Source organism: Salmo salar, chromosome ssa20, assembly GCF_905237065.1.
Source record: "Salmo salar chromosome ssa20, Ssal_v3.1, whole genome shotgun sequence".
Classification (NCBI taxonomy): Eukaryota; Metazoa; Chordata; class Actinopteri; order Salmoniformes; family Salmonidae; genus Salmo; species Salmo salar.
Genome location: NC_059461.1, coordinates 28,424,093 through 28,450,100, shown reverse-complemented (window position 1 = coordinate 28,450,100; position 26,008 = coordinate 28,424,093). Strand labels below are relative to the sequence as shown.

General features: G+C 43.1%; 2 protein-coding genes across 5 annotated transcripts in view; one reads left to right on the top strand and one right to left on the bottom strand.

Moving 5' to 3' along the window:
• emid1 (EMI domain containing 1) overlaps positions 1-18,747 on the top strand; it is a 98,257-nt gene extending 79,510 nt beyond the window's left edge. For 2 of the 4 annotated variants that reach the window (XM_045703159.1, XM_014161212.2), the window contains 8 exons: positions 4,578-4,694; positions 8,191-8,280; positions 9,151-9,203; positions 9,350-9,412; positions 9,525-9,569; positions 9,878-9,922; positions 13,844-13,934; positions 17,125-18,747. In XM_045703159.1, the coding sequence (XP_045559115.1) occupies positions 4,578-4,694; positions 8,191-8,280; positions 9,151-9,203; positions 9,350-9,412; positions 9,525-9,569; positions 9,878-9,922; positions 13,844-13,934; positions 17,125-17,264 (644 nt within the window). In that variant the 3' untranslated portion in view covers positions 17,265-18,747. Of the gene's footprint in view, positions 1-4,577; positions 4,695-8,190; positions 8,281-9,150; positions 9,204-9,349; positions 9,413-9,524; positions 9,570-9,877; positions 9,923-10,276; positions 11,708-13,567; positions 13,653-13,843; positions 13,935-17,124 lie in introns of those variants that run through there. The other 2 variants (XM_014161213.2, XM_045703160.1) reach the window with 2 other exon arrangements.
• rhbdd3 (rhomboid domain containing 3) lies at positions 18,071-24,430 on the bottom strand. Its single transcript, XM_014161215.2, has 5 exons — positions 23,814-24,430; positions 23,330-23,713; positions 23,092-23,218; positions 22,660-22,905; positions 18,071-19,103 (listed from the first exon to the last, which is right to left on the bottom strand). Exons 1-5 carry the CDS (start codon positions 23,974-23,976, stop codon positions 18,935-18,937), a joined length of 1,089 nt encoding a protein of 362 aa, XP_014016690.2. The 5' UTR covers positions 23,977-24,430; the 3' UTR covers positions 18,071-18,934.
• Between the last annotated feature and the right edge of the window lie 1,578 nt (positions 24,431-26,008).

Sequence of the window (26,008 nt, the reverse complement as noted above, 5' to 3'; positions counted from 1 at the left end):
GCTGCTGCTTGGTAGAAATGAGATGTAGAGCAAAAGTTAAACGACAAACCCACTTTTTGAGAAACACCATGTGAATCCAATCTGAAATGAACATGAGCTATGTGTACAAGTCCTGTCTCCTTATGTCTTCCATATGTCTGCGGTGTTATTGTTGTCCCCCACGATGAAATCGGGTAGGGAACGGTGGACCTGTCTCCGTCCGTACGTACATTCGTTCGTACATTCGTTTGTACGCTAGTCACACGCAATATCTCAGACGGCACTGGGCTGATTTTGACTAAACTTGGGTGAATGATGTGTCTTACCATAGAGATCCGGCATTTACAAAATTGCACTGATTGGCCCAAGGTGGGAGCTGTAGTAATTCACAGAAATGTGTTAGTCACAAGCTGCATCAGTGGTGGGGGAACGACGTGTTTATTGTTGCCTTGTTTTTGCCATCTCCGTTATATTATGTGTATTCTCAGGGTTTCTATTACAAACTATTTTCTCCCCTATATGCTGAATTCTTCCTGTACATTGCACATACTAGAAATGATAACATTGACAAGAATGTGTTTGATGTTACTGAAACCCTGAGCCTTATGAGAGCATGTTTGGTAGCAAGAGTTTAGGAGGAAGGGAAATGAATGAACTCAGCAGTGGTGTAAAAGTGGTTCAGACAGATTCCTAAAGAGTCAAGGGTAGACTGTTGTCACACTCAGGGACTTCCGCAGGGATGGAAGCAGTGTGAGGTTGGAGTTAGTGTTGGGGTGTGTGGAGCCGTGCACTGATGTATTTTGGGTTGTTTTTCCCTGAATCAGCACAAAGACAGGACATGTGTTTCCTGTACAGAAGAACTACGATTCCCTTACACGTATGCACGCACGCACGCACGCACGCACGCACGCACGCACGCACGCACACACACACACACACACACACACACACACACACACACACACACACACACACACACACACACACACACACACACACACAATTTTACTCACACCTTGACACTGTAGCCCACAGCTGCTCCAGGGCCCCATTATCCTGCTGGAAAAATAGAGCCTAGTTTGCCCTAACGTCATGCTAACACACAGACTGTGGAGATGGAGCCACTTTGTGCTCTGCCACTGTACTGCTGACCATGGGTCATGGTCCTTCAGGTAGAATTGAGTGTGTGCAGAACCACAACACAGCCAGTCTTTGCTGCAATGTTTTCCAAAGCAAAGTGAAAATGAATCAGCGAGGTGTCAAATCCAATTAGAGCTGTAATAACACATTACAAATGACCCTCTCCTATGCCAAGTTATTCATAGCTGATAATACAATCAGTGATAGCTGTTGTTAGTTGCATCACCCTCCAGGAATTATTCAGGTTCACAAGACAAAGAGATAGAAGGAGATAGATGGTGTGTGTGTGTGTGTGTGTGTGTGTGTGTGTGTGTGTGTGTGTGTGTGTGTGTGTGTGTGTGTGTGTGTGTGTGTGTGTGTGTGTGTGTGTGTGTGTGTGTGTGTGTGTGTGTGTGTGTGTGTGTGTGTGTGAGGGGGGGTCATGTTGAGCACAGCATTACCTCAGGAAAGTGCAAACAATGAGGTCAGATGTTGCTGTGGTGGGGAGGTGAGGCACTTTGTTTGGGTTTGTGAATGGAGCAGGCCAATCCAGTTGGGCCACAGGGACAAGTCACATCTCAGCTTTTCTTTCTCACCTTTTTTCAACAAAAGGAGAAACCGATGTGGGAGGGAGAGAAAAACACTTTCACGGGCTGGCTTGTTGGGACTGGTAATGCACACACACACAACTGTGAGCGCTCTCACACTCCGGCTCATGCAGACGCAGGCAGCATTTAATTTATTGCGCACCAGTGCCGCTAATATGCTCCAATGTTTAATAGTGTTTATTTGAGTTTTCCCAGGTCCTCTTTTGAGCTCCCACACAGCCATTAAGAGCCTGTTAATTAAAGCTGAACAGCAGTCAGTCGCTCAGCCTGCTCTCTCCTCTCCTTGCCTGCTGCTGATGTTAACCACCAAGCACAGAAACCTAATACACCATGCATCGCTCACTTTCTCTCTCCCCCATTCTCCTTCCCTTCACATTCTCTACTATACATCTATATACAGCCCTGTACCCTACTAATTTGTCTAGGTTCACCAGCGCTCCCCTGCCATTGTGCGGCATGCCAGGAAAGGCAACACAGGGTGAAACCTCTTCATCATGGGTTCACCTATCTGGTGCCCTTTGAAATGATGAAAATACTCAATGAAAAATCTAATGATATACCAAAAGAGAATAAAAGTTTCTCTCCAGTCACCGGGCACTTTCCCCACTGCACTAAAAACTGAAGAAACTTCTGAAGAAAAGTAATCTAGATTCTTCAGCTCTTAGCAATTTTAGGCCAAAATACCTTCCATTCTTAAGCAAAATTCTGGAGAAATTGGTTTTCATACAGCTAAATTATTTTTTAAGTGCCAACTGTTTTTGATTTTTTTTTATTCCAATCTGTTTTTTTGTGGTTTTTGTGCCCACCACAGCACAGCCTTAGTTAAAGTGGTAAATTATCTAAGAGCCAACATACAGGGAAGAAAATATTATTTGATCCCCTGCTGATTTTTTACGTTTGCCCACTGATAAAGAAATGATCAGTCTATAATTTTAATAGTAGGTTTATTTGAACAGTGAGAGACAGAATAACAACAACAAAAAATCCAGAAAAACGCATGTCAAAAATGTTATAAATTGATTTGCATTTTAATGAGGGAAATAAGTATTTGACCCCATCTCAATCAGAAAGATTTCTGGTTCCCAGGTGTCTTTTATACAGGTAACAAGCTGAGATTAGGAGCACACTCTTAAAGGGAGTGCTCCTAATCTCAGCTTGTTATCTGTATAAAAGACACCTGTCCACAGAAGCAATCTATCAATCAGATTCCAAACTCTCCACCATGGCCAAGACCAAAGAGCTCTCCAAGGATGTCAGGGACAAGATTGTAGACCTACACAAGGCTGGAATGGGCTACAAGACCATCGCCAAGCAGCTTGGTGAGAAGGTGACAACATTTGGTGCGATTATTCGCAAATGGAAGAAACACAAAAGAACTGTCAATCTCCCTCGGCCTGGGGCTCCATGCAAGATCTCACCTCGTGGAGTTGCAATGATCATGAATGATCATGCTCAGTTTATATATGTTAACCCTTGGCAGCCTTGTAAGAAAGCACAGCATATCACGACTCAGGATATGACCCAGATGCAGACACAGGATGAGGATAAGGGCAGGTCGAGGACAGGCAGAGGTTCGTAATCAGGTCAGAGTCAGGCAGGTACAGGACAGCAGGCAGGCTCGGGGTCAGGGCAGGCAAAATGGTCAGAATTGGGAAAACTAGGAAACGAACACTTGAGAAACAGGAAACCGGGGAAGCATGCTGGTAAGACCTGACAAGACAAGACGAACTGGCAACAGACAAACAGAGAACACAGGTATAAATGCTCAGGGGATAATGGGGAAGATGGGCGGCACCTGGAGGTAGGTGGAGACAAGCACAAAGACAGGTGAAACCGATCAGGGTGTGACACAGCATTGATTTTCACTACTATGCAGACGATACAAAACTTTACATTTCTGTGTCACCAGAGGATTTTAACTCCACGGATAAATTATTAGACTGTATTAGTGATTTAAATACTTGGATGGCTCACAACCTCCTCCAGCTAAATCAAGACATGACGGGGGTACTTATTGTTGGAGCCAAAGCACAGAGAGAGAATCTGGCCGCACATTTTTATTCACGGGCAAATAAGATAAAACACCAGGTAAAAAACCTAGGTGTCATTTTTGATTCTGAACTCAATTTTGAATCACACGTGACCAAAATAGCTTTTTACCACGTGAGGAACATTGCCAAGGTGCGCCATTTCTCTCTCAGGCTGATACAGAGAGCTCATCCATGCTTTTATTACAAGCAGGCTTGACTACTGTAATGCTCTCCAGTCTGGTCTACCCAAGAAAGCCATTGGTCAACTGCAAAACATACAGAATTCTGTAGCTCGAGCACTGACCAAGACCAGACGGAGAGCACACATTACACTGGTTTTAAGGTCTCTGCACTGGCTGCCTGTGAGTTTTCTAATTCATTTTAACATTATTCTATTGGTTTTTAAATCAATCCACGATTGTGCACCCCAATACATATCAAACATGCTTTTAAGTTATGTACCCAGTGGGTCCTCAGGTCATCTGGCACTGTCCTTTTAACCAAAGCCTTGGACCAAGAGGCATGGAGAGACAGCCTGTAGTTACTATGCCCCCAGCCTCTGGAATAGCCTGCCAGAGAACCTGAGGGGGCCGAAACTGTGGATGTATTCAAAAGACATCTTAAAACACACCTTTTTAGCTTTGCTTTTCCTTAGGGTGCTTTTTGGTTGTTCAGTTTTTATTGGTATTCTTAGTTTTTTATCCTAAAGCTTGATTTGATTTGAATGCTGTCCCAATGCTGATTCTTGCTTTTGTCATGGAGTTTTTTCCTACCTTTTCCATTGTTGTCATGCCAATGCTGTCCCTCAGTGAAACAGTGTGGTGTATCTCCCCTCCCCCAGGACCCAAAGGTCCATCAGGTCTCCCAGGAGAGAGGGGTCTACCTGGGCTTCCTGGACCTCCTGGACCCCCTGGACCCCCGGCCCCAGCCAGTGCCCGCATCCCAGAGCCAGACCGGGGTAAGAGAAGCACCACTATACTCTACAGACATATCCATCACCACACACACTCAATGAATCAGATTAACAGTTGTGTTATGGAACACTCAAAGAATTTGTTTATAAATATGATGTCATGGGCAGTGGCGATTATGGCATGTAAATCTTGGTGGGGCAAACCATTTTTTTAATGTTTTCATGCATGGGCTACTAACAGCTTATTACACAACATACACTTATTATTACTTTCTTAGCTACAGTATACATATCTCCCTGGCATGTTACATCATTTATGCAACAGCATACAAGACATTTTTGGACTCACCTTGTTGTGCTGTGCTCACTTGAACAGGAAGGTGGGGTGGCGGTTCTTCGTGGGCAAATTTTGTCATCAAACTTTGTCATCAAATTCATTCTCTGGATTTATTATATTTTTAAGACAACTGGGATCTCTGAAAAAGGTCCAATCATGATGACGTCAGTGATCTTCAGGTCGAAGCACTAGAAAGAAGCCTAAGTTCCTGACTTGGAATTCCGAGTTGGATGACCGTTCAAAACGTATTTTTCCAGTAGGAGATCGTTCCCAGTTGTCTTGAACTCACTCAAATCAGATTTCCTAGTTCTGAGTTTCCAGTTGTTTTGAGCACAACAGAAGTCATGCTGGATTGACACCATGGCCAATGTTGAATGTTTATCCTTTTAAGTTTGTAAAAGAGACCCTTAAACCCAGACTTGGGACCACACACCCATTCCACTGAATAGTAGGCTAGTGATTGCTTTGCAATGCTTGCAGTTAGCCACTGATTCCTTCAAAATCACTCATTGTTGAATTTGCGATTTCCAACATGTTGTGTAATGTTCAATGGCCGATGAGCACCAATACGTTTTATCTATAATTTGTCTTCCTTATTCCTCTTCATATGACAAGAATTGAAAAGGATTTGCCAGTAGATTGTTAACTAGATTCATGATAAAGACAACTAGATTCCTAGCTAAGATTTTGAAAGTATGATGTCGACATGATCAGTCCAATCAAAACTGCTGTAGATATAACATGATTTGACATTTTAACTGTGGCCAATGACCTTGAGCCTTATTGGATGGGCACTTCTAATGTAACCCTATGGCAGCACCCAAGGGGCTTGAATTTTCGAGCTCTACCCTTAGATTTGGTGGTAACGTATTGTCCCCATGACTGACAGAACACTGAGCCAATAACGGCACAACTAGAGAACATTACCAACCCCTACACTCCATATTTTCCGCTGGCTGCCCCACCACCACAGAAAGCACTGAGCTAGGCTGAAACACCTGCATTTTGGAGCTGCCTTACTCAAGAAAGCAAAAAAGAGACTACGTTTGTATGCAGCTTTATTAACTTTTGTTTACATTGTTTGCACACTGATATGTGACATGTATTAATGCCAAAATAACATGCAAAACAGGCATGCCCCACCTGCCCTGAATGACAGGTAGCCACTGTCCATGGGTAGGCCAATGTCCTTGCCTTACAGCCCTAAGTGCTCTGTACCACCATCACTCATGCTCATCTGGGTACAATTTTCCATTCAGTGGGTTTGTGTGAAAATGGTAGACCATTCTAGTGCAGCTCATGAGTTTTCACACCCCAGTATTATGAACTTGGAGATGTCCCAGAAGAAAAGAAACGTCTGGATAGTCGGCCCTGTCAGACAACCACCCTCACCCCTCCCCTTCTCACAATAGGTGGTCTTTTTCTGGGCCAAACTGGAGGAAGTGACCTCAGTCCACACATAATCAATTCCAAAATGAGTGGAGCTGCAGAGACAGTCGTTTTTGTGACAGGTGTGGGCTGAGGATTCTACCTTGCTTAGATCTTTAAATAGGTGATACTGTTAATTTCCACTGAAAATCAACATGTTCCCAATGTCTATTACATTACATAGTCATGATGAACATCTATTTGAGTTAGAAGAGAGGGAGAGAGAGCGAGAGAGAGAGAAACTGAAGGAGAAACAGAGAGAATGGCAAAGGGAATAAAAGTAAGGGTATTAGAAAGAGACAAATGTATGCAATGTGTTTTAACGGACGCTCCCTCTCCCTCTCACCTGTCATGTGTACCTGCCAAAGGCCTGAGAGGAAGGTGATTGAGTGGTTGAGAGGGTCTGAGTCTGGGGAGAGAAAGAGAGTGGCAATGGCTTGACCCAAACGTCACATGCTGGGATAAGGACCTGTCCGCCGCTGATGTCACTCAACCACTTCCAGATGTGGAGTTGAACCAGCTGGGGGGGGGTTCATAAAGCTCACTTAAGGTTTGGAGCCCAGGCAGTGAGAAGGGATGAGGACTGAGAGGAGGAAATGTGTTGAACAGTGGAGCCCAGGCAGTGAGAAGGGATGAGGACTGAGAGGAGGAAATGTGTTGAACAGTGGAGCCCAGGCAGTGAGAAGGGATGAGGACTGAGAGGAGGAAATGTGTTGAACGGTGCACAGATGTGTAGGTTGACAGAAGAATTCTAGCTGTGGGTAAATTAATGTTGGCATTGAGAATTCTGAGTCTGTGAACTATTTCTTTCACATCAAAGTGAAAGCAGCAGATGCAGGGGTTCTGTGCTGGGCTTCCTTTGGAAAGCCCTGGCTTATTGGCTGTCCCGTCTGGATTTGGAGGCTGGAATCTCCTGCAGCAGAATCGGACTGAACCCTCCAACTTTAAGGTGGGACAGGGTCACAGGTAGAGAGGAGGAGGATAAGGGGATGTAGGAACCCAACCATCTTAGAAGATCATATGCATTACATTGTAGAACACTGTGGGGTTGGAAAGTACATGGACAGAGACTCACTATCAGAGAGGGTGTTTAAGTACAGGAGCTGGAGATGAAGCTAAAATAATGTTTCAATAGAGACAGACAGGCAGGTGGACGGACAAGCAGACAGGTAGGCAGGCAGACAGACAGACGGACACCTCTTTTCCTGGGCTATTGTTAGCAGGGTTATGTGGGGCTGGAACAGGGATAAGAGTCAGTCTGGCAGCTGGAGGATGTGTCTCGTTGACAGGCCTTCCCCTCACTGCTCTCCCCCTCTGTGGTACTCCATCAGCACAGTGCTACCTGCCAACCTGAGACAACCCTTTAAAACCACACACTTCCACCTATCACTGGACATTTCCTACCCCTCTCCCTCTCTCTTTCCCTACAGATAGATATAGGTCAGCTCAGAAGTGCTCTGTCAGCACAATGTCAATGGAGGTGACACAAGGCTTTCTTAATAAATACTGTACCATGTGTACCTGTAGGACATGAAGTACACATACAAATGAGTGCAAACAATATGATAATTATGATATTCAGCCATATATATATATATATATATATATTACATTTACCTTCATGAAAGATGGACAGTGTAAAGATTTGATACTTTATGGTGCTGAAAGAAGCCTGAACATTTGTGTGAGAACATCGCCCCCTGTAGGTCATTTTCAGGTATGTGGTTCAGCCCTCTTTTGTCCTTTTTATTAACCACTGAATCCTCTGTATTCCAGGTCAGGGCAAGGAGCTGCTCCTCTCCAACACCTTCCCTGACCCACGAGGGATGCCTGTCCAAGGCCCACAAGGCCCTGCTGGACCTGCTGGTCAGTATGTCTGTTTTTCTCTCCTGGTCGCTAGCCACTAGCCAGTAACATATTGGTTTCATTATCTTGTCAGTGTAGTGATTAAATTGAGTATTAATTTGGGTTAATACTCAAAAGTCTCCATTCTCTGTCAGATTCACTGAAACACAACTCCCCTGTCCTCAACTCTCATCTGGAGATGCCTGACTTCCTTAGAGGAAGTTGGATTTGCTCCCAGTCTCTCAAATGTTGGATTGATTTGTTGTTTGCCTGTCCCTCTTGCCTCAGTTTGCATCAACAGCGTTCCATCAAATCATGTGTCAAGATGAGCCTTTTCCATTCTCATGTTTAAAGTGAACTGTGAGAGAAGTGAGCTTGGGCCAGCTCCTATGATTGATCCGATTTTGGATAGGACTTATCCAGCATCACTTCTATCATGACCAAACAAGGAAGATTTAAGAGTGTTCATTATAACATTATAACAAGCATGTCCATATTTGTAATGGTTTGCCAAGACCAGTAATTCTATACACACCTATGGTGGGGGTAGGAATAGAAAGACTTAATGTGGACACAGTTGTTAGTATTCATCTGAGATTTCTGGATATTTTCAGACTTTTTTTTATAGTGGTTTATGTCATAGTCCAAATACCTTTGCATAATCTGATTGTCTTAACCCTGCATCTGTTCCTCAACACACATGTAACATGAAACCCTTTCCTATCGTTCATCCATAATTCATCATTTTTTCCTCCTTTATTTTGTCTCTCTTTTCATTCTCAATTTGCCTTGTGTGTCTGAAAAGAACCTATCTTGGCCTATAAAGGCAACCTGACCTAAAGGCTGCCTATTACGTTGATGCTCACAGTCCTTATGTATCCCATCACACAGGTCCTCCAGGCCCCAAAGGCCCCGTGGGACCCCCTGGCCCAGCAGGACAGAACGTAAGATTCTGCCTTAGGACTATAGTGGGCAGTGTGTAATGGTGCAATGGAAATAATAATCATATGAGTGAGATTAGATCCACTTACTGTACACTTTAACAAATGTGTATGTGTCTGTTTGAACCTTTTCTCCTGTCTCTCTACAGGGGAAGTCGGGTGCCCCCGGGTTACAGGGCCCGGTGGGGCCGAAAGGAGAACGTGGGGAGAGAGTGAGTACCATGCACAGGCCAGGGCCCAACCACACCTAATGTTTCCTCCCCATTCTTTCCATGACCTAGATAGAGAGACAAAACTCCTTCTAACTTGCCTCTGGCTTCCTAGGGTCCTCTGGGTTATCCAGGAGAGAGAGGTTTCAGAGGAGAGCCGGTAAGCCACCTACTTCCTGTCTAGCTGTGGCCTTGATGAGTGTGGCAAAAACCAACACGTCGCACCTAATTACACCATGGTCAACTATACAAACCAGTGATCTCACAAACTCGGAGAATGGGTTTTACTGCTGCTTTTTCATCAAAAGAAAGGGAAAGGGAGATACCTAGTCAGTTGTACAACTGAATGCATTCAACTGAAATGTGTCTTCCGCATTTAACCCAACCCCTCATAGTCAGTACTTTCATGCCAGTGATAACTAGTTATCACTAGTGTGCCATTACTCTTGACTCAATGTTTCTATACAGGGAGTAGCAGGAGCCAAGGGAGAGCCAGGACAGAAAGGCCTGCCGGTAAGACCACCAGAGATGGGGCCGTAGCTCACCCTGTGCCTCACTGACTCTCACTGGGCTGTATAGGACCAGGAGCCAGGAGGGGAAATAGTGGCCCTTTCCCAATGTCTTTCCTTGATTCCTTGTGTCTTCTATCCTTGCGTCCTTCTCAAAACTCATAGGAGAATGTCTGAGGGGAGGAACCTTGGGTCTTCTCCTCCAATGGGGTTTGATAAGGATGCGAGGAAAGAGGATGCCAGCAATTGAGAAAAACACATTGAGAAGTAGTCAATTTCCCCACTGTATGCTGTGTAGACAATTATTCTGTGTCTGTCTAATCACTTATTTTCCTTTGCCTCTATCTCATTTTACAAGAACAATCTAAATGTAAGGGATTTATGAACCAAGTCACCGCATGGTCATTTTTATGATCCATGTCCAATCACCACATTTACATATTTATGTTTGTGATTTTACTTTCTTATAAAGTTTACTTTCCATTTATCTATATTGTTATTAGTGTTGTTATGCAAATCATCCTGCACTTGTTTTAAAAAGTACTCAATTACCCATAGTATGTCAGTTTGCGGCATGTGGGATTGTGGTTTTTGTTGTTTGTGTGGGCACTGTTATGATGTTGTGATTATTGTGTTTTTTTGGTCCTCGGGGTGTGCTGTGGGGTGCCCCATGTTTAAAACACTGTCCTACTCCTGTCTGACCCCGAAGCTGCCTGACTCCCTCTGCAAGCTACTGTCTCCATGGTTACCTTTCACAGTCACATTCTGAGCATCTGACGTTGGCATATACACACACACACACACACACACACACACCTGCTGTTCCTACATCACGCATACTAAGTCATTTGCTGGTTGAGGGAAAGAACCTGTTGAGTAGCATGTAATACAGCATTGTATTGAGGATCAATATTTGGTCATGCCATGCTTTTACAAACACTTTCTACCAATGATATAAATGATGCCAAGGATGACATGTTCATATGTCAAGTCAACTTGTGTACAGCACATACTGTTTATACATAGTATAAATGAACGTTGGTATGTGTGGAATGTATATGCCAAATCACTCCATGTAGAGTTATTGTGGGAACAGTGGTGGTGGGTTAGTGCTGGGTGGACTGGGGTTGGAGATGTGAATGGATACAGCTATCCTCCAGTGTCCCACAATGCATGGCTGCATGGTCCCATCCTTAGTTACTGCACTGTTTGCCAATTATCTCTTGCTTGCCAAACTCATATGTAAACTCTTTAACTTAGTGTAACAATTCATCAATAACACAGGAACCAGGCAAGGTCACTCTAAATTGTATCTCAAACCAAAAATATATTTCTTATCTCCTCAATGGTCTCACAATAGCCCCGTTATCCCTTCAGCTCTCATCTGCTCCTCATCAATCAACCCAGATGATCTTCTTATTGTGGAATCATACAAACTGGACAAACACAAACACACTGGACATTAGTCTTTGATATGATTTATTGATATAACTTAATGAAATCTTGCCTTTTGTTCCGTAGAGGTTTGTCCTTTGCTCGTTAATCAGTTTATTTCTTGACCCAAGAGAAAAATACTCAGGCATCCACACTAACGTCATATTGTGCATGCATTCTTTATCAACGGTCACTGATATGATTGCTTTTGTCTGTTTTCTTTCTGTTTCTTTTTTTCAATGTTTCATATTTATTAATTAGGGGTTGACTCATAAAGCCAGTGGGTCTTTCTTGACAAGTAGATATTGATCTGTTTCTCATTTTAAACAGAATCAATAAAAATAGTAAAGTTTTACTGGCTTTATTTGGTGAGCATGTTTTAATACAGTGAGTGATGGATGGGCAGCTATTGTGAACTCAGCTCTAACAACCGTTATGTAGATACAGTATACTGAGACTTCAGAAGGTTATTTTCAACCGTTTTAGAAAATCACTCTGAAATGCAACAGAAACTTGTCTGGCTGAATAGCTGCTCATCTTGATTAAGTCCAGAAGGAATGCAGATGGCATGGTCAAACCTGAGGCCCTGGACCGTCTCCTCCACTTTTGTTATGTCAACAACATGGGAATGTCCTGTGATGTGCATGCTATTTTGCACAGCATGGCAAAGACCGGCCTGGTATGGCAGCATGGCCAGAGAACAAGGGAGACAGAGAGATACAGGGGAGGGATAAGGTACAGATGTAGGATCTTAATTTGATCACTATTTTGTGGCTGAGAATCTTCCTGCACAGCAGGAAATGCAAACTTATAGTGTATTCAAGGTTTAAAAAGGCTTCTAAAGTTTGTAATTTCCACTTTAAAATGTCAGACTTGATTTGCCTTAACGGAAAATGTATCAATCACTACAAAAAATGTTAATTCACATAATAATTCACACATTTCCTGTTGCTGCAGGAATATGTTTTCCTGCTGTAGCAAACTGTCTTAAATTGTCACGTCTACTCCCGCTCCACCTCTCTGGCACTCGTTGTCGTCAGTTTACTCATTATTACTCACACCTGCCACCATCGTTACGCCCACCTGCGCCTCATGAGACTCACCTGGACTCCCTCACCTCCCCTATATCTGTAACTCCCTTGGGTTCTTTCCCCAGGCGTTATCGATTCTGTTCCTGTGTTATATGTCTGTACGCTACTCGTGTTTTTTGTTTTGTTCCATGTTCGTTTATTTATTAAATTCACTCCCTGTACTTGCTTCCCAATTATTAGCGTACTCGTTGGAGAATAACGGCTCGCCAAAGGAAGCAACAGGGATTTTCTTTTTATTCTTTTTACTGGTGACGTCGGGTCCAAGGGTGGCTGCTGACGCAACCGGGGATGCCTCAGCTGGCTCGACATGTTCTCAAACCTAGGTTGGCTCGTCAGGCTCCCATGCCTCAGCTGGCTCGACAGGTTCTCAAACCTAGGTTGGCTCGTCAGGCTCCCATGCCTCAGCTGGCTCGACAGGTTCTCAAACCTAGGTTGGCTCGTCAGGCTCCCATTCCTCAGCTGGCTCGACAGGTTCTCAAACCTAGGTTGGCTCGTCAGGCTCCCATGCCTCAGCTGGCTCGACAGGTTCTCAAACCTAGGTTGGCTCGTCAGGCTCCCATGCCTCAGCCAGCTCTACAGGTTCACGCGCCTGGTCCTCAGGACCGTCCCTCTGGTCGGCGTCCTGCGCCTGGTGCCGCGCGTCAGGGAGGGGGTACTGTCACGTCTACTACCGCTCCCCCTCTCTGGCACTCATTGTCGCCAGTTTATTCATTATTACGCATACCTGCCACCATCGTTACGCGCACCTGCGCCTAATGAGACTCACCTGGACTCCATCACCTCCCTGATTACCTTCCCTATATCTGTAACTCCCTTTGGGTTCTTTCCCCAGGCGTTATCGTTTCTGTTTCAGTGTTTCATGTCTGTACGCTACTCGTGTTTCTTGTTTTGTTCCATGTCCGTTTATTTATTAAATTCACTCCCGGTACTTGCTTCCCGATTAGTAGCGTACACGTTACACAAATTAAGATCCTACATCTGTAAAGGGTGTGGGGTGGGTACATGGACTGGTTTTAACCTTCTAACTACTGTATTAGTTGAACAGAGAGAAAATGACTTGCACCTTGGCGAGCAATTTGTTTGGCTTGTGCTCCTTACCTTGACGGCTATATCTATCTTCACAGGGGGACGGGATACATCAGATCAGAGAAGCGCTGAAGATCTTAGCTGAGAGGGTTTTAATCCTCGAGACTATGATCGGTATTCATGGTGAGTAGGAGGCCTGAGGCAGCAGGGTCAGCTTTAGGCAGGGGTCAGACGAGGCTGGGTGTCACCCCACCCTCCTCCACTCCTGGGCCGTGGGACAGTGGGTATGGCCAGAGGCAGACAGCCCCAGGACCAGGCCTGGTGTGTCCACTCCCCACCCCTCACCCAGTCCCCTTGTCACTGTTCTCTGATAGGACATTAGTTTGAAGATGTTCCAAGACTTGCAGGCAGACCTGGAGCTTCTGGCTCGCAGGGTGACACTGCTGGAGGCTATCATCTGGCCAGGTAACGCTGGTAACCATCCTCACCCCCAGGTCACACTAGTACATTATCTACTGCATTAGGCATGCAAGGACCATATGAAAAATATATATTTTATGTCTGTTTTGATTTAAGAGTTGTTTGTGTAACTGGACTCACATTAGTAGGCTCCTACTAGTACAATTTTATTAATTCACTAAATAGCTGATGTAACTCAAAGATTTAGACTTGTCTAGATCACTTTCATAGTTAGGCACACAGTGCATTCTGAAAGTATTCAGACACCTTGACTTTTTCAAACTGTTGTTACATTACAGCTTTACTCTAAAATTTAAAAACAAATCCTCATCAATCTACATCCATACCTCATAATGACAAAGCAAAAACGGGTTTTTAGAAATGTTTGCAAATGTATTAAAAATAAAAAACAGAAATATTACATTTACATAAGTATTCAGACCCTTTTCTCAGTACTTTGTTGAAGCACCTTTGGCAGTGATTACCTGCTCGAGTCGTCTTGGGTATGACGCTACAAGCATGGCACACCTGCATTTGGGGAGTTTCTCCCATTCTTCTCTGCAGATCCTTTCAAGCTCTGTCAGGTTGGATTGGGAGCGTCGCTGCACAGCTATTTTCAGGTCTCTCCAGAGATGTTCGATTGAGCACTGGCTGGGCCACCCAAGGGCATTCAGAGACATGTCCCGAAGCCACTCCTTGTCTTGGCTGCATGCTTAGGGTCATTGTCCTGTTGGAAGGTGAACCTTTGCCCCGGTATGAGGTCCTGAGTGCTCTGGAGCAGGTTTTGATCAAGGATCTCTCTGTACTTTGCTCCGTTCATCTTTCCCTCGATCCTGACTAGTCTCCCCGTCCCTGCCGCTGAAAAACATCCCCACAGCATGATGCTGCCACCACCATGCTTCAGCGTAGGGTTGGTGCCAGTTTTCCTCCAGGCATGACGCTTGGCATTCAGGCAAAAGAGTTCAATCTTGGTTTCATCAGACCAGATCATCTTTTTTTCTCATGGACTGAGAGTCTTTAGGTGCCTTTTGGCAAACTCCAAGCGGGCTGTCATGTGCCTTTTTCTGAGGAGTGGCTTCCATCTGGCCAGTCTACCATAAAGGCCTGATTAGTGGAGTACTGCAGAGATGGTTGTCCTTCTGGAAGGTTCTCCCATCTCCACAGAGGAACTCTGGAGCTCTGTCAGAGTGACCACCGGTTCTTTGTCACCTCCCTGACCAAGGCCCTTCTCCTTGATTGCTCAGTTTGGCCCGGGCGGCCAGCTCTAGGAAGAGTCTTGGTGGTTCCAAACTTCTTCCATTTAAGAATGATGGAGGCCACTGTGTTCTTGGGGACCTTCAATGCTGCAGAAATATTTCGGTAACCATCCCCAGATCTGTGACTCGACACAATCCTGTCTCAGAGCTCTACGAACAATTCCTTCAACCTCATGGTTTGGTTTTTGCTCTGACATGCACTGTCAACTATGGGACCTTATATAGACAGGTGTGTGCTTTTCCAAATCATGTCCAATCAATTGAATTTACCACAGGTGGACTCCAATCAAGTTGTAGAAACATCAAGGATAATCAATGGAAACAGGATGCACCTGAGCTCAATTTCATAGCAAAATGTATGTAAATAAGGTATTTATGTTTTTATGTTTTATACATTTGCAAAAATTTCTAAACCTATTTTCGCTTTGTCATTATAGGGTATCGTGTGTAGCTTGAGGAAAAAATTTATTTAATCAATTTTAAAATAAGGCTATAATGTAACAAAATGTGGAAAAAGTCAAGGTGTCAATACTTTCCGAATGCACTGTATGGCAACATCATATAAACCCAGCAAAAAAAGAAACGTCCCTTTTTCAGGACCCTGTCCTTCAAAGATAATTCGTAAAAATCCAAATAACTTCACAGATCTTCATTGTAAAGGGTTTAAACAATGTTTCCCATGCTTGTTCAATGAACCATAAACAATTAATGAACATGCACCTGTGGAACGGTCGTTAAGACACTAACAGCTTACAGGCGGTAGGCAATTAAGGTCACAGTCATGAAAATTTAGGACACTAAAGAGGCCTTTCTACTGACTCTGGAAAAACACCAAAAGAAAGATGCCCAGGGTCCCTGCTCATCTGCATGAATGTGCCTTAGGCATGCTGCAAGGAGTCATGAGGACTGCAGATGTGGCCAGGGCAATACATTTCAATGTCCATACTGTGAGACGCACTAAGACAGCGCTACAGGGAGACAGGACGGACAGCTGATCGTCCTCGCAGTGGCAGACCACATGTAACAACACCTGCACAGAATAGGTACATCAGAACATCACACCTGCGGGACAGGTACAGGATGGAAACAACAACTGCCCGAGTTACACCAGGAATGCACAATCCCTCCATCAGTGCTCAGACTGTCCGCAATAGGCTGAGAGAGGCTGGATTGAGGGCTGGTAGGCCTGTTGTAAGGCAGGTCCTCACCAGACATCACTGGCAACAACGTCACCTATGGGCATAAACCCACCATCGCTGGACCAGACAGGAGTGAAAAAAAGTGCTCTTCACTGACGAGTCGCTGTTTTGTCTCACCAGGGGTGATGGTCGGATTCGCATTTATCGTTGAAGGAATGAGCGTTACACTGAGGCCTGTACTCTGGAGCGGGATCGATTTGGACGTGGAGGGTCTATCATGGTCTGGGGCAGTGTGTTACAGCATCATCGGACTGAGCTTGTTGTCTTTGCAGGCAATCTCAACGCTGTGCGTTACAGGGAAGACATCCTCCTTCCTCATGTGGTACCCTTCCTACAGGCTCATCCTGACATGACCCTCCAGCATGACAATGCTACCACCCATACTGCTCGTTCTGTGCGTGATTTCCTGCAAGACAGGAATGTCAGTGTTCTGCCATGGCCAGTGAAGAGCCTGGATCTCAATCCCATTGAGCACATTATTCCATTTCTGTTAGTCACATGTCTGTGGAACTTGTTCAGTTTATGTCTCAGTTGTTGAATGTTATGTTCATACAAATATTTATACATGTTAAGTTTGATGAAAATAAACGCAGTTGACAGTGATAGGACATTTCTTTTTTTGCTGAGTTTAAATGCTTTATCATATGTAATAATGTGCTCTATTAACTAACTATTTTATATTTATGTCTCATATATGTATGCATAGGGTAGCATGGCCCCAACTCTTTGTTTCTTCAACAGAGCCTGATCTAGGGTCTGGAGATGGTCAATTTGGGACTGCGTCCCCAGGTGGTTTCTACAGGGATAAGCGAGCAGGAGCCGAACCCTATCGGCTCGTCTCCCCTCCTCTGTCCTCAGACACCAACGTTCAGGGGAAGTAGCATTGTTCCCTGCTGCATCTCTGAGGATCACAGGCTGGGTTTAACTACCCCCTCCCTTAGGTCTCTCTGGCACTCTACTGATCCAGACCTTATCTGATACCCTCTGTGGGCTGTACCATCAGACGAAAGGTGGGGGACACCTCAGGGAAGCTCCACTGGTGCTCCGGAGTCTGCCCACCTCCATTGGGAACCAGTACCAGCCACCTTTACCCCGTAGACCCATGGCTCCCCCTGTGTCCCATTCCTGTTCCCCATTCCTGTTCCCCCTGTGTCCCATTCCTGTTCCCCCTGTGTCCCATCCCTGTGGCTACAGCTAGGAAATATTTCAAGAAAATATCCTATAGGCCTCTGGAAAACATGCAAACATTAAAAAGCTTGATATGTTAAATGGTGCTCAATCATCTGAAAACAATTCTGGACTATAAGGGTCATTGCAGGATAGTAAAAATTGCAGTAAATTAAAGGAGGAATTAAGTGTAAAAGAAAAGACTGGCTCTGAGAATTTGTTTAGACTAACAATGTTGGGAATCTGAGGTTTACTTATTTAAATATATTGAGCATGTATAGACTGCAAGGCACACGTACACAAAAAAAACTCCTCTTATATTCCTTTTGTTTTGTTTCTATAATATTGTGTTGTTACTCCTTGCTATGTAGTGCACTATAAAGATGAAGACATGACACACCTTTCCTATTGAGATGTCAGTTAGTAGTACCACGTTTTGGAAAGCATTGCTTATCAGTGTACAGTATTTGTCTTGGTGTCTGATAACCACCGCTTTAAATCAAACAAATCCAACAAGAGATTGAATCGTATTTATTTTATTCACATTTTATTGTAGATTTGTTGGTGCACAAAAAAAAATGCAGTTATGTGCTACCCGTTTCTACATTCTTAAACAATATTTGTTCTCAACAGCAGTGCTGGAATACAAAACTCATACCCATATAGTTAAGTATCTCCTTTACCAAAACTGATATGTGATCAAATTCCTGCATTTATTTCAAACCCCAAACTGCAGCTCCTGCATAAACTGGCAGTAGTTCACTGCTTTAGCTTATGGGTTTAAAATAAATGACATCTCTAAGAACCCCCACTCATGGGACACGTGTATCTTTCTCCTACAGCAGCTTCAGTCCTACGCATACACACCACACGGTAGTACAGGACCTGTTGATGCAACTTGAATACATTTTTGTGTAACTTTGTACCACTTTTACATTCTTATACTTAGACTGATTTCCCTGTCACAGTAAAAAAAAAAACTGCTTCTTTGATAATTTGTTTCTTTATCTTATAATACAAATTTTGTGAATTATTTAAAAAAAGAAATAGAAGCTTATTGTTTTATATGCTGATATACAGTACGTAACATATGTATTTTCCATTTTGGGCATATTTGATATTGATTGCTAATGTGTTATTGTGCTAAAATAATCTTCTAGATGGTTTTTATAATAAATAATTGTTTTGCTTTTTTAACAGGCCAATTGTCGTTTTTTTCCATAATGACATTTATTTGGGTACTCGTCTTTTCCTTTTAGCCCACAGGGTACATTTTAACACAAGTTCAGCTCAGCAAAACTCAAGAAAATACAAATATCATCATGCTAAATCACACCTTCTGTTCCAAGGTCCAGTTGGCCACCATGTGCTGATCTGACAGGCCTCAGGTATTTCTTGGTGGCAGGGGGATCTTCCCTTTGGATGTCATCACAGCCTCCTCCCCAACTCTGTCATCAATGAGCAGGGAGATGGCGCCATCTAGCTGTCTAGTTGCAGCCAGCGCCACCACAGCTTTATCTGTAGGAAACCCCATCTTCTCCAGTTGCTGAAGCCTGAGAGGGGAAAATAATGTTAAAAAAAGACATATACTGCACCAGTCAAAAGTTAACCCCTGGAATGAGTAGGTGTGTTTTCTTTATGTTTACAATTTTCTACATTGTAGAATAATAGTGAAGCCATGAAAACTATTAAATAACACATCTGGAATCATGTAGTTACCAAATAAGTGTTAAACAAATATTTTATATTTTTGATTCTTCAAAATACCGACCCTTTGCCTTGATGACAGCTTTGCACACTCTTGGCATTCTCTCAATTAACAGGTGTACCTTGTTAAACATTTATTTGTGGAATTTCTTTCCTTCTTAATGCATTTGAGACAATCAGTTGTGTTGTGACAAGGTAGGGGGTGGTATACAGAAGATAGCCCTATTTGGTAAAGACCAAGACCATATTATGGCAAGAACAGCTCAAATAAGCAAAGGTAAACAACAATACATCATTACTTTAAGACATGAAGGTCAGTCAACCCAGAAAATGTCAAGAACTATGAATGTTTCTTCAAGTGCAGTCGCAAAAACCATCAAGCGCTATGATGAAACTGGCTCTCATGAGGACCGCCACAGGAAAGGGAGACCCAGAGTTACCTCTGCTGCAGAAGAGGCAATTAACTGCACCTCAGATTGCAACCCAAACTAATGCTTCAGAGTTCAAGTAACAGACACATCTCAACATCAACTGTTCAGAGGAGACTACGTAAATCAGGCCTTCATGGTCAAATTGCTGCAAAGAAACCACTACTAAAGGACACCAATAAGAAGAAGAGACTTGCTTGGGCAAAGAAACACGAGCAATGGACATTAGACCGGTGGAAATCTGTTCTTTGGTCTGATGAGTCCAAATTTGAGATTTTTCGTTCCAACCACCGTGTCTTTGTGAGATGCAGAGTAGGTGAACGGATGATCTCAGCATGTGTGGTTCCCACTGTGAAGTATGGAGGAGCAGGTGTGATGGTGTTTTGCTGGTGACACCGTCTGATTTATTTAGAATTCAAGGCACACTGAACCACCATGGCTACCACAGCATTCTGCAGCAATACGGCATCCCATCTGGTTTGCGCTTAGTGGGACTATCATTTGTTTTTCAACAGGACAATGACCCAAAACACACCTCCAGGCTGTGTAAGGGCTATTTGACAAAGAAGGAGAGTGATGGAGTGCTGCATCAGATGACCTGGCCTCCACAATCACCCGACCTCAAACCAATTGAGATGGTTTGGGATGAGTTGGACCGCAGAGTGAAAGAAAAGCAGCCAACAAGTACTCAGCATATGTGGGAACTCTGTCGTCAAGGCAAAGGGTGGCTACAGTGGGGGGGAAAAGTATTTGATCCCCTGCTGATTTTGTACGTTTGCCCACTTACAAAGAAATGATCAGTCTATAATTTTAATAGTAGGTTTATTTGAACAGTGAGAGACAGAATAACAACAACAAAAATCCAGAAAAACGCATGTCAAAAATGTTATAAAATGATTTGCAATTTAATGATGGAAATAAGTATTTCACCCCTCTGAAAAACATGACTTAGTAGTTGGTGGCAAAACCCTTGTTGGCAATCACAGAGGTCAGACGTTTCTTGTAGTTGGCCACCAGGTTTGCACACATCTCAGGAGGGATTTTGTTCCACTCCTCTTTGCAGATCTTCTCCAAGTCATTAAGGTTTCGAGGCTGACGTTTGGCAACTCGAACCTTCAGCTCCCTCCACAGATTTTCGATGAGATTAAGGTCTGGAGACTGGCTAGGCCACTCCAGGACCTTAATGTGCTTTTTCTTGAGCCACTCCTTTGTTGCCTTGGCCGTGTGTTTTGGGTCATTGTCATGCTGGAATACCCATCCACGACCCATTTTCAATGGCCTGGCTGAGGGAAGGAGGTTCTCACCCAAGATTTGACGGTACATGGCCCCGTCCATCATCCCTTTGATGCGGTGAAGTCGTCCTGTCCCCTTAGCAGAAAAACACCCCCAAAGCATAATTTTTCCACCTCCATGTTTGACGGTGGAGATGGTGTTCTTGGGATCATAGGAAGCATTCCTCCTCCTCCAAACACGGCGAGTTGAGTTGATGTCAAAGAGCTCCATTTTGGTCTCATCTGACCACAACACTTTCACCAGTTGTCCTCTGAATCATTCAGATGTTCATTGACAAACTTCAAATGGGCAAGTATATGTATTCTTGAGCAGGGGGACCTTGCGGGTGCTGCAGGATTTCAGTCCTTCACGGCGTAGTGTGTTACCAATTGTTTTCTTGGTGACTATGGTCCCAGCTGTGTTGAGATCATTGACAAGATCCTCCCATGTAGTTCTGGGCTGATTCCTCACCGTTCTCATGATCATTGCAACTCCACGAGGTGAGATCTTGCATGGAGCCCCAGTCGGAGGGATATTGACAGTTCTTTTGTGTTTCTTCCATTTGCGAATAATCGCACCAAATGTTGTCACCTTCTCACCAAGCTGCTTGGTGATGGTCTTGCAGCCCATTCCAGCCTTGTGTAGGTCTACAATCTTGTCCCTGACATCCTTGGAGAGCTCTTTGGTCTTGGCCATGGTGGAGAGTTTGGAATCTGATTGATTGATTGCTTCTGTGGACAGGTGTCTTTTTTACAGGTAACAAGCTGCGGTTAGGAGCACTCCCTTTAAGAGTGTGCTCCTAATCTCAGCTCGTTACCTGTATAAAAGACACCTGGGAGCCAGAAATCTTTCTGATTGAGAGGGGGTCAAATACTTATTTCCCTCATTAAAATGCAAATCAATTTATAACATTTTTGACATGCGTTTTTCTGGATATTTTTGTTGTTATTCTGTCTCTCACTGTTCAAATAAACCTACCATTAAAATTATAGACTGATCCTTTCTTTGTCAGTGGGCAAACATACAAAATCAGCAGGGGATCAAATACTTTCCCCCCCCACTGTACTTTGAAGAATCTCAAATATAAAATATATACGTTTTAAACTTTTTTGGTTACTACATGATTCCATGTGTTATTTCATAGTTTTAATGTCTTCACTATTATTTATGTAGAAAATAGTAAAAAATAAAGAAAAACACTTGAATGAGTAGGTGTGTCCAAACTTTAGACCGGTACTGTATGTTTTGCTCAGAAAGTATTTTCTTTGATGATATATTTGATCACAGCTTGCTTTTGGCCGGAATCAAAGTTAAGCATTATATGACAAATTACAAAAATGATTCTTAAAAAAATACAGTACATACACTGAGTTTACAAAACATTGTTCTTTAGGCCTCTCGAGTGGAGAACTGCAACACACGTTTTTCACGCTCAACAGTTTCCCGTGTGTATCAAGAATGGTCATCCAGCCAACTTGACACAACTGTGTGAAGCATTGGAGTCAACATAGGCCAGCATCCCTGTGGAATGCTTCCAACACCTTGTAGAGTCCATGCCCTGACAAATTGAAGCTGTTCTGTGGGCAAAAGGTTGTGCAACTCAATATTAGGAAGGTGTTCCTAATGTTTTGTACACTCAGTGTATAGGCTGCCACAAATATGCTCTTCTATACTAGTAAATGCCCTAGTAAACCTGACTGACCTCAGAAAGGACACTGAGGACTTTGGCACCTCAACTTTGGTCCCTGGTTCCTCAGGAGCATCCTGTAAGGAGGCCAATATCCCCGCCCTCAGCATCTGCTCCTCCAATAACTGGGCCTCTGACACTGCTGCAGACCCGTCCAGCAGCCAATGAGGAACAGACGCTAACCAAGGCTGTGGGTTCACGGGCGGAAAGTCCTCCATGGGGGTTCTGTTAGTGGGAGCTACCTGAGGGAATGGCCCAGATCTGTAATAAACAACAAAGTATCATTGTTTTATTTCACTTTGTCCTGCATTCACTGTACAACCCTGCAACCCTGTACATGTGACTATTAAATTCTCTAATCTCACTCATGCCACCAACTCCATTCCCAGGATAGGTAGTAGTAAATCAGACTTCAACAAGCTACTGTATCTTATGAGTTGTTCTCACCTCTGTGAGGTGTTATAGGTGGGAAGCCTTAGCCTGGAGTAGTAAGGAACATAGGCCCAATCAGGGAGGAAGTTGAAAATCCCAATATTCTCTATTTTCTGCAAAACCCCAATAAAGGATGGACGATCTTTAAACAAAGTTAAGGTACATAATCACAGAATGTAAAAGATATGGCAGAGATAATGGGGACAAAAACACTTTCCAATAATTTGTTATATTTTTTGGCAGAGAAGGATACAGTTGTGTCCTATCAGTATGGCACAGAAGTGGAGCAAACCCGGTGTGCTTGGAAGCAACACCAGATTGAGGAGTAAGAGAAGCCAGGGCAGGAACCAAACTGGTACACATCTGAGCAGCTTCCTCTGGGTCACCTGACGACACTGGGCTGTAAACAGAGCCAGTTGGGTGGCAGAGGAACCACAAACACGACTAGCCTCATCCCCACTGATGAAGAGTAGGATGGCATACAGTGGAGGCAGGATAGCTATGGAGAGGAGTGAGAGGGCAAGGAAAGCCACTGTGCCCCAGCGTCGCTCCTGGCATGGTCCAAGCAACAGCAGGAGAATTGCGTTGTAGAGAAGAGAGGACAGCTCCTCATGACTAAAGGCATAGAGTGACAGATCTGTGTGAGAGAGGGAAGATTACTTTCTATTTTCTATTCAGGGGTAACAAATCAAATTCCATACCTGCTTTACTCTAGGTGTGTCTGGCAGATTACCTACCTCGGCACCCTGGGTACTGTCCACCTGGGCCTAAACTCAGACTGGCTGGAATACCACCAAGCCACATCAGCACCATCAGAGTTAACAGAAACGTTGTTCCAAGAAAGAATCCCGGACGATTCGAGCCAAACCAAAACCATATTGCGCAAATACGGTCAACCATTGTAGCTGACTTACAAGTGCTTGTCTAAAAGCACGGTGGTAAGCTCTCTAATCAAACAGTTTCCCCATTCAAACGATATTCAGGACACACAGCTCATGCTACGAAGTTCTAATATGTTTTATGGCCAATAAAGACAATGGCACATATTTGACTTGAATATTTCTAAATATGACAACGCCATCTTCGCTTTATAACTGACAATATTCGCTTCATTAACTGACTGACAATATTCAAAAGAAGATTGCACGACGTATCAGAAAGCGAGCATGATAGCAGCGAGAGGATTCCTACTCGTCCAAGGGTCGAAAGATGTACAATAAGTGTCAGTTAGTTCAATGACATTTAGTTTTTCGTGTTAAAATTCATAAATCATGAACACTCAAGTATTTCCTTAGTCGATAGAAAATGTGCCACTTTGCAACGTATCAACACTTCCTGTTTACGTTCTTGGACGAGTTCATTCACGACTACCTTGACGTAAAACCTCATAGTAAATCGAGTTATTATCATTGACAACATACGGAAAATATTTTTGGGGTGTTTCTGTAATTATTTGATTCATAAAATGTTTCTGCACCCTGATTTTTGTAAATGTGTTGGTCCCCACTGAAATATGGTGTATGCCAGAGACACAGATTGAACCATATCTCAGTGGATTACCACAGCCACAAATTCATACCCCCCTTATTTCTACAATGTCAAACCTAGCCCTAACCACACTGCTAAACGTATGCCTAACCTTAAATTAAGGCAAAAAAAGTTTTTGTTTTCATTAATGTTTTGGATATAGACCATTTTTACTTTGTAGCTGTGGTAACTAGTGAAAACCTAGTGAAAACCTTCTAGTCGGTCTTAAAAACCGAAAATGTGTTACCTCCGATTCGTTCAGTCATTCCTATGGGGAAAATTAACTGGGAAAGAATCGGTTGGGTTGCAAAGTAGGGTTTTGGCATAAACGCCGAAAATAAGGTCTGAGGTTAACACAGGCTTAGGATATCTTATACGTTTTGTTCTATGAGATAATATCAGTCAGTTAACATTACCTTTCTGAATTATGAAGCCTTTATGTGCATTTTTTTAAACAAAAAAATCGTACCACAATTCACAAAAAGTGACGTTTGCTGATAAAGATTATAGCATAGAACAAAATGTAGGGTGAGTATTGGTTAAGAGGGACACTTAAGCTTTGTAATAGATATCTTTGAATGTGTACAATAACACAACCACCGATCAATGCCTGTATGTTAGTAAGGAAGTATGTGATATTATTATTATTATTTTATTTTTTCATAATACAAAAATCAACAACTTACATTGCTACATCAAACATGTCAAACAAAACAAAACACAGGTATTAACAATAAAATACTAAAACGGTTTTTTTTAAATCTATAAAAATACAAAAAATAAACATTTCTAGTGCAATTGTATTCACGCTGAAAAAATCTCATAATGATTCAGGAAGATGTTATTCTTGTTATTATTCACGAGGGATAATGTCTTAACAAGGTTATTAAATTCAATCAAAAATATGTGCAATTTTGGTATAGAATTCTGAAATGTTTGTTTATATATAAAGTATTTGGCAACAAGAATTAAAAAAAAATCACTATAATTTCAATGGTCTTGTTATCATTGCTGTAGTAACATATTATGTCCTTCATGTCAAAAACATGGGTAGTGTTCATAATGGTAAATAAGTATTCTGCAAGGTTTTCCCCAAATTCTGACACAAATTTACATTCGCGGAACAAGTGACTCAGATTCTCACTTTCTTTTTAACAGAAAACGCAGATATCATCAATAGCCACACATTTGGACAACATAGAATTACATGGATATATCATATGTAGAATTTTAAAGTGCACTTCCTTAAATTTGTTTGGTATACAATATTTATTAGGAAATATACGAGAAAAAAAAATGGGTTCAGTTGGTGTGACGTCATCACTGTGGGCGAGGTATCCCGTGTAAAGACACGTGTCTCAATAGGGTACTGAGGTAAATAATGTTAAGGTTATACAAAACGAAG

Excerpts from the sequence above, each read along its gene's own strand:
- rhbdd3 (XM_014161215.2), bottom strand. The coding sequence starts at position 23,976 with ATGGTTGACCGTATTTGCGCAATATGGTTTTGGTTTGGCTCGAATCGT. Across the intron at positions 23,219-23,329 it reads CATACTGATAGGACACAACT|ATCGTCCATCCTTTATTGGG; the intron begins GTATCCTTCTCT and ends CTTTGTTTAAAG. Across the intron at positions 19,104-22,659 it reads TCCTCAGTGTCCTTTCTGAG|GCTTCAGCAACTGGAGAAGA; the intron begins GTCAGTCAGGTT and ends TTCCCCTCTCAG.